Source organism: Pelmatolapia mariae, linkage group LG18 (genome assembly GCF_036321145.2).
Source record: "Pelmatolapia mariae isolate MD_Pm_ZW linkage group LG18, Pm_UMD_F_2, whole genome shotgun sequence".
NCBI classification, from domain to species: Eukaryota; Metazoa; Chordata; class Actinopteri; order Cichliformes; family Cichlidae; genus Pelmatolapia; species Pelmatolapia mariae.
In genome coordinates this window covers 27,511,735-27,526,161 of record NC_086243.1, presented here as the reverse complement: position 1 = coordinate 27,526,161, position 14,427 = coordinate 27,511,735, and the positions used below count along the sequence as shown (strand labels likewise).

Here is a 14,427-nt window from a genome sequence, read left to right as displayed (position 1 = left end):
ACATGAAAGCAGTTTTGACAGCAGTAGCTTCAGTTTTACTCCAAGCCAATTTGTCCTGCCTCACACGTGCAAGACAACTGTCGTATGTTGGAATCTTGTTGTCACAATCTCACATTAGAATCCAGAAGTGTGGTCATTTGAACCCGAGCACACTTTTGGCCTCACCCGAAGAAGGTCATCCATGCTGCTGTATGCGAGAATTAGATGAGGAGACAAAGCCACGTGCTGACATTTACAGCACACCACAACCCGGCTCAGCGTCTAAATATAGTCATAAAAAGTGAAACCACTAACATCCTCATACTCCGCTCAGAGTGCAGAACTCAAAGCAGTCATATGTGCTAAATTGGCCGCACAACGAACTGTAGACATATTAATGTCTGCATCCTCTATGCAAATACCACTTGATGTTCTTAAGGATGGACAGAAAGCAGCACCAACCATAGAACAGAAGAAATGGTTAGAAGTGTGGAGCACAACTAAAAGATGATTTAATGACTTGTGAAGGAAGACCAGTACTTCCTAAATCCCTATGTCCCTGCACAGAACAGCAGCATTAGTGACACATGGGGTGACCCATGTGTCCTCAGGGCGGATAGTCCAGGTCCTTAATACACTCTTTTATACTCTAGTGATTATAGATTTATTCACAAAATGGCCAGAGATTTATCTAGTGTAAAAAGCAGATGCAATCTCAGTTGCAAAAAGTGACCCTTAGAAAATTCTGTCGGAGAGACAGCTCTGGCAGAATGGATGGCAAAACTACTAGAAAATAAGGATATTGTTTTGAACAATAAACTGCCGTAAGACTCTCCAGTCTCTTGCAGGTTGAAACCAAGTGCTATTGACAACACCCATAGCCTGTAAAATTGCAGAGAGACCATCTGGGATACATCAGAGCCACTGCAAAAAGGTTGAGGTCCCGGGAAGCCCCGACACCAAGGAGGAAGCGCCTATGCCTGGTTGTTTCGGGGGTGAGGGTGGTAAGTGCGATTCTTGGGCCCCCGTGGGGTAAGCCCGCACTCCGCTCTCTATCCGATCAACTTTAGGCAGCCAGGTGTAGGTGTGAAGGGGAACCCTGGTGGTTACCTTGACTACAAGGCTCACCCTTACAGGACCCCAGCTGATGCCAACAGCAGCCGAGCCACGAGAAAGAAAGAGAAGATGGACGTATGACAACTTATACCTAATGGACATGACACAAGATCACATCCATCTATGGATGAAAAATGCCTGATACAGATATGTGTTTAACAAAACCACAGAGTTACGTCTGCTCGCACATGCCGAGCACATTAACACAACCATATATGGGAAACACCCTGGAACAGGTGCACTAATTCTGATCTCCGACCACCTTCAGAGTGACTTTTGTAAAGTGCACAACAACAACATCGTCATCCTGATCCAGGAAGAAACGCTCAACTTCAACAGTCAGACCACATGACTCAACCTGGGAAACCGATGTACCTGAAGAATTCAAACTCTGGACAATTGGACAAAAGGTACTCAACTCACTCTTCCTGTGGGCAGGAGTTGGAAAACATGCTCTCAGAAGTGAGATACTGGACTATAGATTTGGCTTGTTTCTCAAAGCATCCTGCAAGGTCAACGAGGGACAACATCAAGAAATAGCCGCTCTCAGAATTGCTGTAATGCATCATCGTGTAGCACTGCACATGATTTTGGCTGATAAAGGAGCATTGTGTTTTATTCAACACAAACGCCACATGCTGCACCTACGTACCAGATAATGTACATTCTTTAAACATGGCTTCAGATGCTATAGAGACTGTTGATTGTCGTTGGACTCTTCCTGATTTTGTTTTGTTTTCTTTATTTGAGTTATTCCTTGTTTAAAAGTTGCAATCTCACAGATGATAAGTTTATCATTCACAGCATATGCAAATGTACTGGAATCATTGAAGATCATAAGGTTTCCTTTCCTATTGGTTTCATGAAGATGAAATGTAACTAATGATGTAGTAATTGAAAATGTGAAAAACAAGTAGTTACTCACTGATAAATTGTACATTTCATTTCTCTGATAAACAGGGCCGGATGTCAGAAGATAATTATGTTTTGACCAGTTACATGAAATGTATTCTTTATATTTATCAGTTAAGCATATTTATACACGACCTTTTGCCTAGAAACCTGTGTGCTAAACTTCTGCAGATACTAATCGCATCCTGTTGTTCTGAACATACAGATGTAGAAAAGGGGAAGTCCCGCTACTGAAGTGATGTTATCTATGTAACACACACACATACACACACACACAACACACACACACATACAGACAATCTTGTATAAATAAAGGTCGCAGACAGTCGCGGTTCGCAGGTCGTGCGTCCATGGCTGCCCTCGCGAGTAAAAATGGCACTGCAGTGTTTGTGTGTTTTCTAACTAAGACGTCTCAGCTGAAGAACGGCAGGGTGATTTAAAGAAATCCCCTGTCACATAACCATCAGGTGTTCTGCATTCAATAAGATGCCAATCCAAAAAAATAATTTCTGTCCACTATAAAGGAGAACATCACAGCCTGATACCTGCAGGTCTGACAGCAGGAGGTGTGTCACTCCCATTTTCTACCTGGAGACAGCAGTCGCCTCATTGTTCTGACACACAACACAAAACTATCCACAACACTACACAAGACAACACATTAACTACACACTCCAAACACGCTAAACGTCACAAATCTCTCACATCTCAAAACTCGCTCTCTATCTTTTTCTGCTGTCTTTATCTCTCTCTTTCTCTCTCTTGCCGTCACTCCTAAAACCTCCCCCTCTTCCTAAACAACCAAATGTCATGTTGCCGTATAATTTTTTGATTGGTTGACATGGTACATTTTTCCACCAAAACGAACGGGCTGTTTTTTGATAAGCAGAGAGTGCTTGCTATCGCTGTCCATAGACAGCAAACATGGCGAAACTATTGAGGGGAAAAAACGCCGCGTATATATTGTTTATCATGATTCTGGTTTTACGTGGCCTGTCCACACAATTTAAAAACTGGTAGCACGGTGGTTAGCACTGTTGCCGCACAGCAAGAATTCCACAGAGTCAATTCCGCCATCAGGCCGGGGTCTTTCTGTGTGGAGTTTGCATGTTCTCCCCGTGTTTGCGTGAGCGCAGCTGCTTTAAGCTGTAGGACCCAGATTACTTACAGCTACTTCCGTGCAACTGATATAAGGTGCAGTAAGCTGAACACAGCTTCAACCGTCTGTTTGTTGAAAAATACTAACGCGACCGCACTGCATTTTCTTGTTAGTAATGGTAACGGCGTTACCATTACAATAGTAATTCGTTAGATTACTCGTTACTGAAAATGGTAACGCCGTTACTTGTAACGCCGTTATTCCCATCACTGCTAATAATACATATCTGAGTGGAGTTTGGTGCAAAGGATTTCATACACTCTGGGGCAAACTGGAACAGTGGATTTTTTTTTTTAAACACTGGATGTTAGTAATAGCACCCTTGAGTGTTTATCTGTCCCGCTGTCCCTCTGTTTGTTTGAAAACATAAAACAATATGTAATGTGGATAGGTATCACATTTTCTATCTTGTCTTGTCCCATTCTGAATCTTCTTGCAAATTTATTGTGTAAGGGGACTTTTTATGTTACATTCATAAAGTCCAATCTTTTTCTCATTTTCAGAAAAGATGTCCTCTCAAGTGAGACTGAAGCTGCTGCCGAGCGTCAAATGTATGTTTGATGAGCCCATTCAGGTGAAAGTGGCCGGGCTGAGGCCAATGCAGGTTGTCAACATGAGAGCCAAATCAACTGATGACAAGGGAGTGGTGTTCAGCTCCTTGGCCACCTACAGGGCAGACAGCAATGGGGAGGTCGACCTGAAAAGAGACCCCTCACTAGGTGGGAGCTACGTTGGAGTAGAACCCATGGGTCTGGTGTGTTCCATGAGGCCACATACTATGCACAAAAAATATCAAAAGACAAGTTGCATAAACCCGCAGGTGGTGACACTTTCTGTGCATGAGGAGGAGGGCAGATTACTGGCAGAGATGACAAATGAAAGGCTTCTGATGAGAGATGGGGTCAGCAGAGTCCCCGTCAATGAAGGGAACATCCGTGGCGTCCTGTTCACTCCTCCAGGTACTGGAGGTGGTTCCTAGCTTTCTGTCTTCATTTTAGTTCATTTAACATTAAACAGCTTATAAATCAGCATCGTTGAAATAAACCTTTACTGTCATTCAATCATCTGAAACTTCTAGTTCACATCTCAATATTCTCCCACCTTGGTTATTGCAATTCACATTTTACGTGCATCTCTCAGTCCTGCACAGCTCATGTCCAATTAGTGCAGAAAACGGCAAGACTTTTGTTAGACTGCTGACAAAAAATATCTGGCGGTCACATATTACACCTATTTTTTTTTTTTTTTTTTTTTGCATCCCTTCTTTGGCTTCCAGTAAAATTCTAAATCCACTTTAAAACTCAGTGACTAACATATAAAGCTCCCTTGCTTTGATTTTTAAACCAGAGGTGATGGTGCTTTTGAGGTTTTTGGACTGGTGAACAGCCTTCCTCAGTCATTCTGGTCGGCCGACTCTGTTATTTGTTCTAAATGACTGCTAAAAACTGATCTTTATATCTTGGCTTCTCAATTTTTTCCCATTTATTTTAAGCCAAATTGTCATGTATATAGGTATACTGGAATCAATGTCTAACTGTATCAGTGTTATTCATGAAGAAATTAATCAATAAAAACTTGATTCTATAGTGGGCAAAACTTTGCCCACTTTTATGTAGACTTTTATTCAGTTATGGCTGTGACAGTTGACCTGGGTATTGGCTTTCTTTTGTTGAGTTATTTAATTAGTCATATCATAATAAAACGTGTTGGTTGTAGCAGAGAACAGATCTACGTTTCAAGAATATATAGACATTAAGAATAAAATTTAAAACGTGACCTGATGCTGACGAGAACCTTTTTTCTTTCTTCCAGGAAAAGGTCCTTTTCCTGCTGTGTTGGAATTGCCCACCTCAATATCTGAGGCAAGACCCAGTCTACTGGCTAACAAAGGCTTTGTGGTTCTCTCAGTGGCTGTGCACAATAAGAAGGGTGACAGTTTCACAGAGATGCATCTGGACCACTTTGAAGAAGCAATGAATTTCTTAAAACAGCAACCAAAGGTGAGTCGCTCTAGTGCGCACAGACTGCAGAAAAATGTTTCATACTAAAGGAAAGGTTATGTCTCTATAAGCTGTGTACTCAGAGAGTAAATTTGTAGATCCCAGGTGTATCTGCTGTATTCCTGTAGCTAATGACAATCTTAATCAGTTTAAGGGGGAAGGGCTGCAGTTAAGAAATATTCTCATTTGCATTCATTCAGATAACTGAATACGTTTCAGAGAGCATAAAGCTTTACAACATAATATTTTTTTTAATCACACTATTTTTCTTTAGAAAGCATGAATTATTTCTTTTATCACACTAAAACATGATTATTTCTAACAAATAATAATTTTCAGGGTCAATATTATTAAACCCCTGAAAAAGTGACCTTTTTATTGATAGTAGAAGCCACTGATGTGCAATGCTGTGCTTTACCTTTGTAATGCTCAAACTTTGTAAAATCAAGTTAAAACTGAGGCTTATCATCCAGTTAATACACAATTTAAAAACTTCAGCAAAGGTTTGAGCTGTCACTTGATAAAGTAACATGCCAAAAACCGAAGAAATCCATTTAGACTTGAGAATACAAAATGTTGAAGATCACTAAGGAAGATGAGATGTTTTAAGAAATTTGGCAGAGACTTAAACAGTACAGAATTGTTTAAGTCTCGGCCAAGAAGCTTGGCAGAGGTAGGAAGCAAAAGATTTCCAAAATTCTGGAAAGAAAACTAGTGAGAGATGTGTCTAAAGACCCCAGAACTACTGCCAAGACACTCGAGAATGACTTAGCCAAATCTGGAATTGTAGTCTTAAAGAAGACAATCACTAGAGCAAACAAACAAAGAAACAAAAATGACACTTCTGCAGATGAGACACCTTCAAACCAGACTGAAGTATGCTAAGGACAACTTAGAAAAAAATAATGCATACTGGAAGCACATCCTTTGGTCATATGAGACAACAACTGGAGCTCTTTGAACACTTGGTTATGTTTGGAGAAAAAAGGGAGAGGCATACAAGCCAAAAACCACCAGCCCCAAAATAATAATAATAATAATAATAATAATAATAATAATGCTATTATGCTGTGGGAATATCTGGAACTAGAATCAAGGTGAAATGAATCATTAAAAAGAAGGATATGCAAAGATTTAAAGGAAAACCTCAAGCAATCAGCATCAAAACTCAGTCTGGGCCATCAAACGACCCAAAACATACGTCACTTCTTGCAAAGAACTATGGCCAGAACACCAAATTGAACATCACTGACTGACCTGCACAAAGCCCTGAGGTAAATCCCATTCAAAATGGGAGTGTGAAGTGAAGAACAATATCTAAGAACAATGTCAAATCTGGAGGTGTTTGAAAGACTCATCAAAGATTAATGGGCTGGGATTGCTCAGGAGAAGTGAGAGACTTTTTGAAAACCACAAGTGACTGCATGCTGTTATCCAGCAAATAACAACTAACTGTTAGTATCAGGTAGCTAATAATTTCTTAAATGTTTTTCTATTAAGAGACAATGTCATTTTCTCCTTTAATTTATTGGAATCATGAACATTCACAGTGCTTCACTGTGCATATGTGAATGTGTCACTAATGGCAATATACACCAGTCTGCAACAAAAATAAAAGTAATGACAGGTGAAGTAAGCCCTTGACTCCAAATGTTTTATCACCTTTGAATTTCTGTGAGTTTTTTTTTTACAGGTGGGCAGTAAAGGAGTTGGCATAATGTCAAGATGCAAGGGAGCAAATATCGGACTGTCACTCGCTGCTTTTGTGCCAGGTGTCGAGGCCATAGTGTGCATCAATGCCTGTAATGCCAATGTGGTCACTCCTCTCTACTACAAGAAACGGCAGATCCTATCAGCATTACTGTACGACGAAAGCAAGTTTATTCCCACTGAGTCAGGTGCAGTTATTGTAAAGGATGCTCTTGAAGAGAAGAATAAGGGCAGCTTGATCCCCATTGAACGAGCCAAGAGCCATTTTCTTTTTGCAGCTGTAGGAGACGACCTCAGCTGGGACAGCAAGGCCTACATGGATGAAATGGTGGTGAGACTTAGGCATCATGGGAAGGAGAACTTTGAGACTGTTTTTTACCCTGGAGCTGGACACATGTTGGAGCCACCTTATGCACCCCACTGCCCCTCCAGCTTCCATGTAGGTGTATGCAAGCCAGTCCTGTGGGGAGGTGAGCTCAAGGCCCACATAGCAGCTGAGATCCACCTGTGGAAGAAGATCCAGGATTTCTTCAAAACTCATCTGAGTTGTGATGCAGCACAGGCTAAAGCCAAGTTATAGATTCAAACAGGATGATTAGAAAGCTTGAGTTACAGAAACATACATCATGACAGCAAATTGACTGTATGAAAATCACATTTATAATTACTATACTAGTTTTTAATGTGACAGTTTGAAGTTATGATGAAATTATGATTTGCACATGTGTCTTCCCCTCCTGTATCTCCTGAGCCCTGTACACGTGTTTCTTTATAATTCTTTGGATTGCCACTTGATCTTCTGTCTTCTTGGACTCTACAGCACGTTATTGTTTATTTCTAGTCAGCCTTCTTCTAATGTTTCATTGAAATGACTTCTTATTTGTTTTGACTCTGAAATAGTGTTGTGTTGTGCAGATGAATCTTCTCTCTTGGTGTTATTGGCACACACTGTACATTTATACAGCTCTAAGAGGAATAACTGCTCAATGGTTAAGAAAGGAAATAGAACAATAGAGATGCGACACAAAATGTCACTGTTATCATGAAAAAGCCAAGTCCATCACTTCTTCAAAGTAGTCCAGATTCATCTTTTTGCCATTGAAAGCATTGATTTGTATTCAGCTACTGGGAAGACCAGTAAAGAGGCTCTTCTCTCCTGGTATTTATACAGAAAAAAGTTAATCCTTCTACTTTTTAACCTGATATCTCTGCTGCAGTCACTAATTAGGATTTAACTAAGTAAATTATATATAGGAATTAATGCACTAAACATTTTAATCAAGTTTCCTCACATTTATTTGTGTACTGTTCAGTCTCTCAAATATCCTATCAATGCAATGCTTTCTTAGATTAAACAATATATAGTTGGGCGTGTACTTTATAAGCTGGTGATGAGCATCAATCAATCAATTGTTATGTGCAATACAATGTAACTATTTCTTGATGCATTTTCAATCATCCAGGAAAGTAAATCTCCAAAAGTTGATTCTGTTCATCTGGACGTAGCGTTTTGTGGGAGAAACGTTTCGTCACTCATCCAAGTGACTTCTTCAGTCTCAGCTGACTGCAGGTTTCCCCAATCTTATAAACAGTACATTTGCATAATGACTGAAACCAGCCCACTGAAGGAACAATGGGCTGTGAGGTCAGTTCCTTAATCATAATTATGCAAATTCTCATGACCATTGATCAACAACCACTGACCAAAACCCACTGATCAAAGACCACTGGTCAATGGCCATGAGTACCATTCACAGAGAGTTGGGGAATGGCTGCAATCACAGGAAGAGGGTGATAGACTGTCTGAAGCAGAACAAGACAAGGCTATTGACCGGACCTCATACCACAGGCTGTACCCAGGGGAGTCTACACCTAGTCTGTATGGTTTACCGAAAATACATAAACAGGGTGCACCTTTAAGACCGATTGTCTGCATGATCAACTCTGTCACCTATAACATCTCCAAGTTTCTGGCTTCGATCCTCAACCCGCTGGTGGGCAACTCTGAACACCACATCCAGAACACCCTGGATTTTGTTGAGAAGGTGAGAGATGTCATTATGGAGGCAGATGAAACCATGGTCTCGTACGACGTTACATCTCTCTTCACTTGCATCCCAGTCACGGAAGCGTTGGAGGTAGTCCGTAAGAGATTACAGGATGACACCAACCTCAGCAACAGGACCACTCTCAGCATCGACCAAGTGTGTTTGCTTTTGGAACTGTGTCTTCATTCCACCTACTTCACATACAGGTCCTTCTCAAAAAATTAGCATATTGTGATAAAGTTCATTATTTCCTGTAATGTACTGATAAACATTAGACTTTCATATATTTTAGATTCATTACACACAACTGAAGTAGTTCAAACCTTTCATTGTTTTAATATTGATGATTTTGGCATACATAACTCATGAAAACCCAAAATTCCTGTCTCAAAAAATTAGCATATCATGAAAAGGTTCTCTAAACGAGCTATTAACCTAACCATCTGAATCAACGAATTAACTCTAAACACCTGCAAAAGATTCCTGAGGCTTTTAAAAACTCCCAGCCTGGTTCATTACTCAAAACCGCAATCATGGGTAAGACTGCCGACCTGACTGCTGTCCAGAAGGCCATCATTGACACCCTCAAGCAAGAGGGTAAGACACGGAAAGAAATTTCTGAACGAATAGGCTGTTCCCAGAGTGCTGTATCAAGGCACCTCAGTGGGAAGTCTGTGGGAAGGAAAAAGTGTGGCAGAAAACGCTGCACAACAAGAAGAGGTGACCGGACCCTGAGGAAGATTGTGGAGAAGAACCGATTCCAGACCTTGGGGGACCTGCGGAAGCAGTGGACTGAGTCTGGAGTAGAAACATCCAGAGCCACCGTGTACAGGCGTGTGCAGGAAATGGGCTACAGGTGCCGCATTCCCCGGGTCAAGCCACTTTTGAACCAGAAACAGCGGCAGAAGCACCTGACCTGGGCTACAGAGAAGCAGCACTGGACTGTTGCTCAGTGGTCCAAAGTACTTTTTTCGGATGAAAGCAACTTTTGCATGTAATTCGGAAATCAAGGTGCCAGAGTCTGGAGGAAGACTGGGGAGAGGGAAATGCCAAAATGCCTGAAGTGCAGTGTCAAGTACCCACAGTCAGTGATGGTCTGGGGTGCCATGTCAGCTGCCGGTGTTGGTCCACTGTGTTTTATCAAGGGCAGGGTCAATGCAGCTAGCTATCAGGAGATTTTGGAGCACTTCATGCTTCCATCTGCTGAAAAGCTTTATGGAGATGAAGATTTCATTTTTCAGCACGACCTGGCACCTGCTCACAGTGCCAAAACCACTGGTAAATGGTTTACTGACCATGGTATTACTCTGCTCAATTGGCCTGCCAACTCTCCTGACCTGAACCCCATAGACAATCTGTGGGTTATTGTGAAGAGAAAGTTGAGAGACGCAAGACCCAACACTCTGGATGAGCTTAAGGCCGCTATCGAAGCATCCTGGGCCTCCATAACACCTCAGCAGTGCCACAGGCTGATTGCCTCCATGCCACGCCGCATTGAAGCAGTCGTTTCTGCAAAAGGATTCCCGACCAAGTATTGAGTGCATAACTGAACATAATTATTTGAAGGTTGACTTTTTTTGTATTAAAAACACTTTTCTTTTATTGGTCGGATGAAATATGCTAATTTTTTGAGATAGGAATTTTGGGTTTTCATGAGTTATGTATGCCAAAATCATCAATATTAAAACAATGAAAGGCTTGAACTACTTCAACTGTGTGTAATGAATCTAAAATATGTGACAGTCTAATGTTTATCAGTACATTACAGGAAATAATGAACTTTATCACAATATGCTAATTTTTTGAGAAGGACCTGCACAAGGGTCAGTTCTACAGGCAGAAACATGGGTGTGCCATGGGCTCCCCAGTTTCACCCATCGTGGCCAATTTGTACATGGAAGAAGTGGAAAAGAGGGCTTTGCTATCCTACCCTGGAACACCACCAAGCCATTGGTTCAGATATGTGGATGACACCTGGGTGAAAATCAAATCTCAGGACCTACTACATTTCACGGATCACATTAACTCGGTGGACCGACACATCAAATTCACCAGGGAGGAAATGAAAAGTGGCAGGTTAGCCTTCTTAGACTGTGAGATTTCCATCAGTAATGGGGGACATCTAAAAGCTAACGTGTACCTTAAACCTACACATACGGATCAGTATCTAAGGTTTGACTCTCATCATCCACTGGAGCACAAACTGGGTGTCATCAGGACGCTACAACACAGAGCGAACACCATCCCCACTGACACAGCGGCCAGGGAGGCAGAAGAACAGCACATCAAGAAGGCCCTGAGTAAATGTGGTTATCCCAGCTGGACTTTTGTCAAAGCTGGAAAGGCACCTAGAGAAAGCTCCAGCCGATCCAGGAGAGAGGGACAACAGCTGCCCAAGCGAAAACCTGTAGTGATCCCATATGTGTCAGGAGTATCGGAGCAGTTGAGACGCATTTTTTCCTAAACACCGGGTCTCTGTGGCTTTTAAACCCCAAAACACGCTGCGCCAAAAATTGGTCCACCCCAAGGATCGGGTCCCCCGACACAAACAGAGTAACATAGTGTACGCTGTTAAGTGCCAGGAGGATTGCCAGGATTTATACATCGGGGAAAGCAAACAACCTCTGGCGAAGCGGATGGCACAACACAGAAGAGCTACCTCGTCAGGCCAGGACTCTGCAGTCTATTTACACCTACAGGCCAGTGGACACTCTTTCAATGATGAGGATGTACACATCCTGGACAGGGAGGAACGCTGGTTTGAGCGCTGAGTCAAGGAGGCCATTTACGTGAAAAGGGAAAGACCATCTCTGAATCGAGGAGGGGGCCTAAGGGTACATCTTTCGCCATCTTACAATGCTGTGATTGCAGCCATTCCCCAACTCTCTGTGGATGGTACTCATGGCCATTGATCAGTGGGTTTTGGTCAGTGGTTGTTGATCAATGGCCATGAGTATTTGCATAATTATGATTAAGGAACTGACCTCACAGCCCACTGTTCCTTCAGTGGGCTGGTTTCAGTCATTATGCAAATGTACTGTTTATAAGATTTGGGGAAACCTGCAGTCAGCTGAGACTGAAGAAGTCACTTGGATGAGTGACGAAACGTTTCTCCCACAAAACGCTACGTCCAGATGAACAGAATCAACTTTTGGAGACAATGTAACTATTGTGGGAATGGGAGTAAATATGAAATTATCGTGTTTACTTGATTTAAAAAAATCTTTTGCTATATGTATGTGTTCAAAAATCACCCTTCGGTGTAAATTAACTAAGAGGAGGAAGGAGTGAAACTGTGTCTAAACTTGCTGCAGTCGCAAATTCCTTTTTGACTGACCTCTCGGATCCCCCTTTTGGGCTCAGTCGAACCGTGAGGCTTTCTTAACGTGGCCAGCCATGACAACACGTGGGAGACAGCTACTACTTCTCTCCTCAGCTCGACACACACACAAAAGAGCATGTGCACGGTTTCTCCTTCTTTTATTAGCCTTACTCAGACAGGCCACTTGAGGCACTATATGGCAGCCCCTGACAATTTAGACACATGTGCCCTTACACTTAGGCTCCCTCCTCAATTCAGCAATGAAATTCTCTCTTAATCGACTGGGGGCCTAAGGGTACATCTTTCACCATCCTACAATGCTGTGATCGCAGCAATTCCCCAACTCTCTGTGAATGGTACTCATGATCAGTGGTCCTTGTGTAGGCGCTACCAGCCCTCGCTATGTAGGGGTGTGGGAGTTGCCCTAAACGACTGAAGAGTGATAGGATCTGGGTCTGTGAAGCCCCCTAATGCAATTGACCCTGATACTTACAACTGTAAGAATGTTTTTACCTGTCTGACTGCTGCAGGTACAGAAGAGGGGCTTCAGAATTCAAATTCAAGAAACGACAACTTCCTGGAGTGCACTGTACTATCAGACAATAACACAGTCTAGCCTAACTTCGCTCTGATTTTACCCAACCAGATAGGTAGGGTGCCCCTACTCGAAGGCAACTTGGGTTCAACATAAACATGAAACAGCCACTTCTAAATAACGTGAAACTTTAATTTGTTCAGATGGCCCCTTTAAGCCTCAGCCATCCATCAGTTACCATGGGCCCTGAAGACCATGGATGGTAAGAAACAAAAATACAAAAGAAATAAAAAGATGTCAGATTAAGCTTAAATTACAACATAGGTTAAATAAATGGAACAGGCAATGGGGTCCCCACTGTTGTAAAATCCTATAAAACTTTATACTCACCACAAATAAACCCATCTAAAAACAAAACTGATCAGTTTCTTGATAATGTAATCCTTCCAAAATTACAAGACAGTCAAGCAATGGCACTGAATTCACCGCTGACACTAGGTGAACTCCAGGAAGCCCTGATAAGTATGCCCAATAATAAGGCTCCAGGTCCAGACGGCTTTCCAACAGCGTTGTACAAAGAATTCTGGACAATTCTAGCACCCGTATTTCACAGAACATTGCAGAAAATCAAGGAAAATGGCAGCATTAGTCTCCTGCTAAAACCAGGAAAAGACCCTGAATTTCCTTCAAGCTATTGTCCAATATCCCTTATTAATGTGGACCTCAAGATAATCTGCAAAGCCCTCACAAAGAGATTAGAGAACATACCACCCACCCACCCCACCCCCCCCCCTCTTAATACGTCCTGACCAAACCGGTTTCATAAAACTTATTAACAAATACACATAGATTACTTAATTTAATAGACTACTCATGTAGTAAAAACACTGAAACCACAATATTGTCTCTAGATGCAGAAAAAGCATTTGACAGAGTTAACTGGAAATTTTCATTTGCAACTTTACACAAATTTGGCTTTGGAAACTCTTTCATAAACTGGTTAAAAATATCATATAATTCCCCAACAGATTGTGTCCGAACAAATGGCCAAACATCCTCCAACTTCTGTCTCCAGAGGGGCACCAGGCAGGGATGCCCACTCTCCCCTTCACTGTTTGCAATTTTTATCAAACCACTAGCAGCAGCAATTAGATAGGCTACAGCAATTAAGGATCTTTATGCGAATCATGTGTTGCTTTTTCTCCAAAACTCACAAACCACTCTCTCTGAGGTAATTACATTAATGAACTCTTTTTCAAGAGTTTCATATTATTCAATAAACTGGTTAAAATCGACAGTTCTTCCTGTTAATTGCCCCTTCTATCCCACTGCAATCTGGAAATATTAAATACCTAGGTATTAATGTCTCTCCTAAGCTTGCAGATTTAACTAAATTAAACCACATCTCACTTTTAAAGAAAGTAGAAGGCGATCTGGCCAGATGGAAACCACGGTGCTTGCCTCCCTTCATTGGCTCCCTGTCCGCTTCAGAATTAATTTTAAAATTTTATTGTTGACTTACAAAGCCCTGAATGGACAGGCTCCCGGGTATTTGTCTGACCTCTTGCAGACTTATACCCCCCTTAGATCTCTTAGATCAAGTGATCTTTTGCTTTTAGCTGTACCAAGGTCGAGGCTGGTTCATA

At 41.8% G+C, this 14,427-nt stretch overlaps 1 protein-coding gene and 1 long non-coding RNA gene across 2 annotated transcripts; one reads left to right on the top strand and one right to left on the bottom strand.

Annotated features, from left to right (window-relative positions):
- Positions 1 to 3,674: 3,674 nt before the first annotated feature.
- LOC134617363 (acyl-coenzyme A thioesterase 5-like) lies at positions 3,675 to 7,456 on the top strand. Its single transcript, XM_063462578.2, has 3 exons — positions 3,675 to 4,125; positions 4,979 to 5,166; positions 6,860 to 7,456. The coding sequence occupies exons 1-3, from the start codon at positions 3,675 to 3,677 to the stop codon at positions 7,454 to 7,456; spliced, it is 1,236 nt and encodes a 411-aa protein (XP_063318648.1).
- On the bottom strand, positions 7,088 to 13,424 carry LOC134617364 (uncharacterized). Its single transcript, XR_010091520.1, has 3 exons — positions 13,172 to 13,424; positions 7,256 to 7,381; positions 7,088 to 7,188 (listed from the first exon to the last, which is right to left on the bottom strand). It is a non-coding gene; the product is annotated as an uncharacterized LOC134617364 (long non-coding RNA).
- Positions 13,425 to 14,427: the final 1,003 nt, after the last annotated feature.

What these genes read in the sequence shown, in the direction of transcription:
- LOC134617363 (XM_063462578.2), top strand. Translation starts at nt 3,675, where the DNA reads ATGTCCTCTCAAGTGAGACTGAAGCTGCTGCCGAGCGTCAAATGTATG. An exon ending in CGTCCTGTTCACTCCTCCAG is followed by an intron (nt 4,126 to 4,978) that starts GTACTGGAGGTG and finishes TCTTTCTTCCAG; the next exon opens with GAAAAGGTCCTTTTCCTGCT. An exon ending in TCTTAAAACAGCAACCAAAG is followed by an intron (nt 5,167 to 6,859) that starts GTGAGTCGCTCT and finishes TTTTTTTTACAG; the next exon opens with GTGGGCAGTAAAGGAGTTGG.